Below are 5,184 nucleotides of genomic sequence, written 5' to 3'. Positions count from 1 at the left end.
AACATAGACATAGAGTTACCAAGTCCAAGTCCCATCTATCATAAGTAACTGTATCATTATCCCTTCCAGACACTGATCAAATCCCAGTTTATGAGTACTTTGCTTTTTACTGCTATTATAGAAAATGAAAAGCTCTTCCAGAGCCGTGCTGCTCTTACGATAACGAGCCTTCCTCTTTTCCAACCAAAATCTTTTCCCAACCAGTTTATGCATGTTTGTTCCTGTACTGAGTGTTGTCCTTAACTTGAATTGTTTTTCCCCTCCCTGCTGTTTAGTCCCCTGATGTATTTATAGAAAGATCGTATCCTCTTTCAAACTTCTTTTTGCTAGGAATAGTAATGTTAGAAATAGACCGATGAATTTACTATATTAGATACAGACGGACACACATACACGCACACAGAGGCTAGAGCACTCATTTTAAAAGAAATGCAGAAAATACAGATAAGTCAATCTTTAGTTAACAGTGCATTATTTCAAACATGTCAGCAACATATGTAAATTACAATATAAAAGACAGATCAAGTTCAAAACTGATTTTTAGGGTTTTTAGATCTAAAGACTATCCATCTATAGAAATACCAGAAAGACTACCTGAAATTCCATAAAACTCGAGTCTGGGAACAGTACCAAAAGCCCACAATGAATGTAATTTCTAAAAAAGAGAGCTGGGAAGACTCAAAGTACATTTGGATAAAAAAGCCTTAGAGAGAGGCTACTTTGGGAGGTAAATAATCTGCAGAAAAAGAACAAAAAAAATCAAATTGCTATTAATAAAAAAAACTAGAAGGAGGAAAGACTGAACATCCTATCTGTCTGTTTAGAGACAATTTCATTCTTTCACAAAAATATTTTCTAGCTTTGCTGCTCTGGCACATCAATCCTGAGTACTCTAACTTTCGACTTATAATGATACTCCTTCAGATACAGCTTCACCGATGGAGGAATGGGAAGTGCGTCAATACCATCGTAAGTCGTGCAGTTGCAAATAACCGTTCTACATATATGTTGAAGAGAGAAAGGAAAAGTTCTGTTTAGCGGAGTGGATAAAAGCGGTTCGAAGAACATACAGGAACTTGGATCTTTGTAGTGCTCTAGGAGTCCCGTGATGTCAGGAGAATGGAAGACACAAGGATCATGGGCATCAAAGCTGAAGTTGTGATTCCACTGCTCTATCCGTGCGTGGAGGGAACGACTGTAGCGCCTGAAGCTCACAGAAAACAAATAGTCTTCTTGGGCAGAATCTCGTAACAAAAACGTTCCCTCTGGCTTTCCTTCTAGCAGGGCCTCAGCTGCATATTTATCCATGACTCCCCAGTAGCAGGGGTTGTTATTGATCTGGAGGAGGTCTGGGACTAGGCAGTGGACATAATCAATCTGCGTATGGTATTTTGGAGGTGTTTCCATCCGTAGCAGCTCATCATCTGTTTCCCATTTGGGCTTGTTTCTTTTTCTAGAACTTGTGCACAGTGTTATAACTTCATCATCGGAGTCCATATCACTTTCATCTTTACTGTTCCTTACCACCCTACCTGTGACCAACTCAGACCTCGAATCACCCCTAAATGAACCACTGTCAGTTAAGTCGCAGGACTGGGAGATAGAGTCCGTTCCCCCGTTGGCAATCTCATCGTCTCGCAGCTGATCCTCCCTTTCTTCATGCTGGGATAAATCAGCAATTATCCAGTCTTCTGCTTTTGGACTTATAGGGGCTGTATGTCTTTTGATCAAGTGCCACCGAAAAGCTAGCTCCGAGCGTGGAGGGAAAGGACACTTATCTAGCATTAACTCACTGATATGAATTTTTCTTTTTGATGGCAGTCCTGAGGCGTGCCGACTGCTACAATTCTTTATGGGAAAGCACTGACCCACGGCATCTTGCAGCTTCTGTTTGAGAGACCGGCCTAAAAACCTGTGACCACAGGAACGGTCCAGATCCAGTTCTATAGATGAGCAGCTATATTTCCTCTCTTGGCTCCTTAAATTAGCCCCTGATCTTCCCGCAGCACTTGCTGTTTCAGTGTCAGAACAGTGCTCGCTCTTTTTAGACCAGGAGAGCTTCTTTCCACTCCAGACGTAACCATCCTTTCTGTCTGCGCTTCTGCTCCGGCTGCTTTTGGGTCTCACATCTGCGTTTTTAATATTACTGTCCTTATTTTCTGCCATTTTGACAGCTTTGCTTCACAAGTCACCAGAAAGCAAAGTTCTTGTAGGGTTTTTCTACGTAAGGAAGCTTCCTCAAGGCACCTTCAGGAAATATCTAAGGAAAAAGAAAACACAGCTAAGTTAACAGTTATGCATGCACACAACACAAGAGCAATGCAGGTGTACACAGGACAACAGTGACCATTAAGTGCTAACCATGTAAAAATAATATGATCCAGCTGAATTCTCTAGCACACCCCACAAATACTGGCCTGATCCCAGACAAGGCTCTCTTAATCCGTCCTTGGGAAAAACATCCTCCGGAATAAACCATCTTAGGTGTTTTTAGAGTATCTGTTCTGACTACACAGCAGAGCAGACAGGTTTAGGTGTTGGCAATCCTGTTGTGCTAGGGTCCATTTTAAAGGGAAGCACTTCACGTGGCAGGTGATACTGCTTTAGCTGTTTATTGAGCAAATTCTGCATCTCTTCCAAATAACCTTTCAAGAAGGAACAAGCCAGAACAGAAACAACTAGGTCAGAGTACAAAGAGCTACTGTACCTAGATGATATGCCTGTTCGCTACTAATCCACAGGGTGGGATGCCAGAGATCTTTTTCTTAACTGACACTTTTGGGTCACTTTCTGGATAAAAAAAAAATAAATAAAAAATTATATCAGTCACAGATTCTGTCAATTTCGGAAAGCTGTTTTCCTCTGCCTTTTCAAATGGAGCTAGAAAATAGCGAGCCCCTAAGGGATTGAAATATCTGGGGCTTTACATACTGAAAAGGATTAAAACAAATCCAGTCCCTTACTAAAAGCAATTTTAAAAGGCCGTGAAAGATGGAACTGTTTATTACTCATTAGAGAAGAAAGTTTACATTATTAAAATCAGTGTTGCTCTGAGACCTACAGTTGCTGATTTCATTCTCTTTTGTTTCCAAAAGTGTATTGAATTCTCAAATAGATAAGAGGTTTCCTTTTGAATGTTGTACTTTGAAAAAAAAATAAAAATCCTCCTTTGATTACTCAGTTGAAAGTACAGCAGAATTTTTTCAAGGTACACAGACAGCAATATGTTACGTATGCTATACTCTCCTGAGGCATGGCAGAATGTAGAAATACTTCCCATCACGTACCATGATGCTTTTGCACCAAAATGATGTACAGCTCCTCTATTCCACTGCTTTTTTTGGCTGTCAGCTTTTTGTTGTGTTTTATTATTTTTTTTTAAACTAATTGGCATGGTAAATACTAAGCAGGAAAAGAAAAGGGCATCCACTTCCTCTCTCCATTCAATCCATTCTCATCATCAGGATTAGCCAGCATGACACAACCTCTCTGCTGTCCCCCGGGGCTGCGCAGGCTGAGTTCTAGCCTCTGCTTTCAGTAAAAAGAATAAGACTGCCGTGCCAAAAGGCTTACACGCAGTCTGCGGGCCAAATGTAGCCCAGATGTAACTTTCACCCAGGAATTTTTGATGTTGCATTCCTTATTTACAACCCACAAATCTGACAGCTGTGGGGAAAAGAAAAATGGAGGGAAAGGGAAGAGATGCAGAAACGTGGAACGAGGGCAAGATAGGTAAATATTGCAAATATATGGGGGAAAAAAGGCATTAGAGCAATCTAGATGAACAGTACCTCACTGGTACCAAGGAGAATCAGAGAACAGGGTCCATATTCCAGCAAATCAAAGATTTATTCTTCTTCTCTCAGGATTTTGCAAACCACTTTTCAGTGCAAACATTGCAGGATGCAATGCAGACAGGAGAAAGGCAACATTTCTATGAGACCTGAAAGACCTCTGTTTAGACCAAGATTCATTGATTGCTTTTGTAATTTTTTTTTTTTTTCATCCAGAAACCGACTAGATCGGAGCACTGAATTTTCTCCACAACTAAAAAAAAGAGGAAAAAAAAAGCAATCTCATTTATGCTGGTGATAATCTGAAGTAACTCCTGAAGACAAAAAGTTATTCTAGATTCATCCTGTGGTAAAATACATTAACTCTCTACAGATGGGATTTTTAGTTGGACAGGAAGATATCACTGAGGTTGCAAAGTCAAGTACATAAAAATTAGGATATGAAAAAAATAGGACGTGACAGTTTTGAAAACCTTCAATTATCTCATTCTGCATATCTAGCCCATATAAGGAATACGAATACACAGAATATGGGCTTTTAATTAAAACCTGCAAAACATACAAAACCCAGAAGTGCTGAAAAGGCCCTTTATCTCCCAACTTCAGCTTTGCAACTGAAATAATTTCAGTGTTTTATATTTATTTCTAGGTTGTTGTTGTATTTAACTGTAAAGCCACTTTCTATTTTGTACCTTTCTTCTATCGCAAATCACTAGTGGTACCTGAACCCTGAAACTCAAACTGGAGAAACAGCACGTGATGCTGTAAGACACGCACCATTAGCCACCAACACAGAGAGCTGTTTCCCTGGGGTTTGAAGGCTGCTGGAACCGAGGCGCCAATTCCGCCACGTCAGAGCAGTAATTGTTAATCAGACATAATACTAGACCCATGAAAAGAGCACAGAACAAATGAAGAGAAAGGGATGTCATCCTTATAAAGCCAGGTTTGAACTTGACCTTGTGAAGGAAGAGTAAAGGATGGTTTTTGGTGGTCAGTTTGCGACTCAGGAGACAAAACCTCCACTTCTAAATGTGTTATAAATGTCTGTGTGCTTGCAGGCAAGCTGCCTTCTGAAACACCCACAGGTCACAGTGTATTTAGGTGCCCAAATCCCACCGTTTGGCATTACAATAAAGGGTCGTGCCTTCATACCTTTCAGAATCCATGATTCACAGCCCTGCCAATAAAATGGGGACCACAAATAATTCGGGTGTCGGAAAGAAAAAGGCATAAAGGGCAGTGAGGCGTTCAGTGCTGCATTACCACTTAAGGCTATCCACGTAAAGCAGCTATTCCTTTCACTGCAAACATCCAAGGGAAATGCCACGTACCATACATCCATTAATGGCTGGAGCGCAACTGAAAGAGCAGGAGAGAAGGGCAAGGA

At 40.7% G+C, this 5,184-nt stretch overlaps 1 protein-coding gene across 1 annotated transcript; it reads right to left on the bottom strand.

Moving 5' to 3' along the window:
- Window positions 1-405: 405 nt before the first annotated feature.
- On the bottom strand, window positions 406-2,254 carry SOCS4 (suppressor of cytokine signaling 4). Its single transcript, XM_009893908.1, has one exon. The coding sequence runs from the start codon at window positions 2,164-2,166 to the stop codon at window positions 856-858; it is 1,311 nt and encodes a 436-aa protein (XP_009892210.1). The 5' UTR covers window positions 2,167-2,254; the 3' UTR covers window positions 406-855.
- Between the last annotated feature and the right edge of the window lie 2,930 nt (window positions 2,255-5,184).

The sequence above is a fragment of the Charadrius vociferus genome, unplaced genomic scaffold, assembly GCF_000708025.1.
Source record: "Charadrius vociferus isolate BGI_N301 unplaced genomic scaffold, ASM70802v2 scaffold49, whole genome shotgun sequence".
Lineage (NCBI taxonomy): Eukaryota > Metazoa > Chordata > Aves > Charadriiformes > Charadriidae > Charadrius > Charadrius vociferus.
Note: the sequence above shows the minus strand (reverse complement) of the source record. Positions and strands in the feature narration are given on the sequence as shown.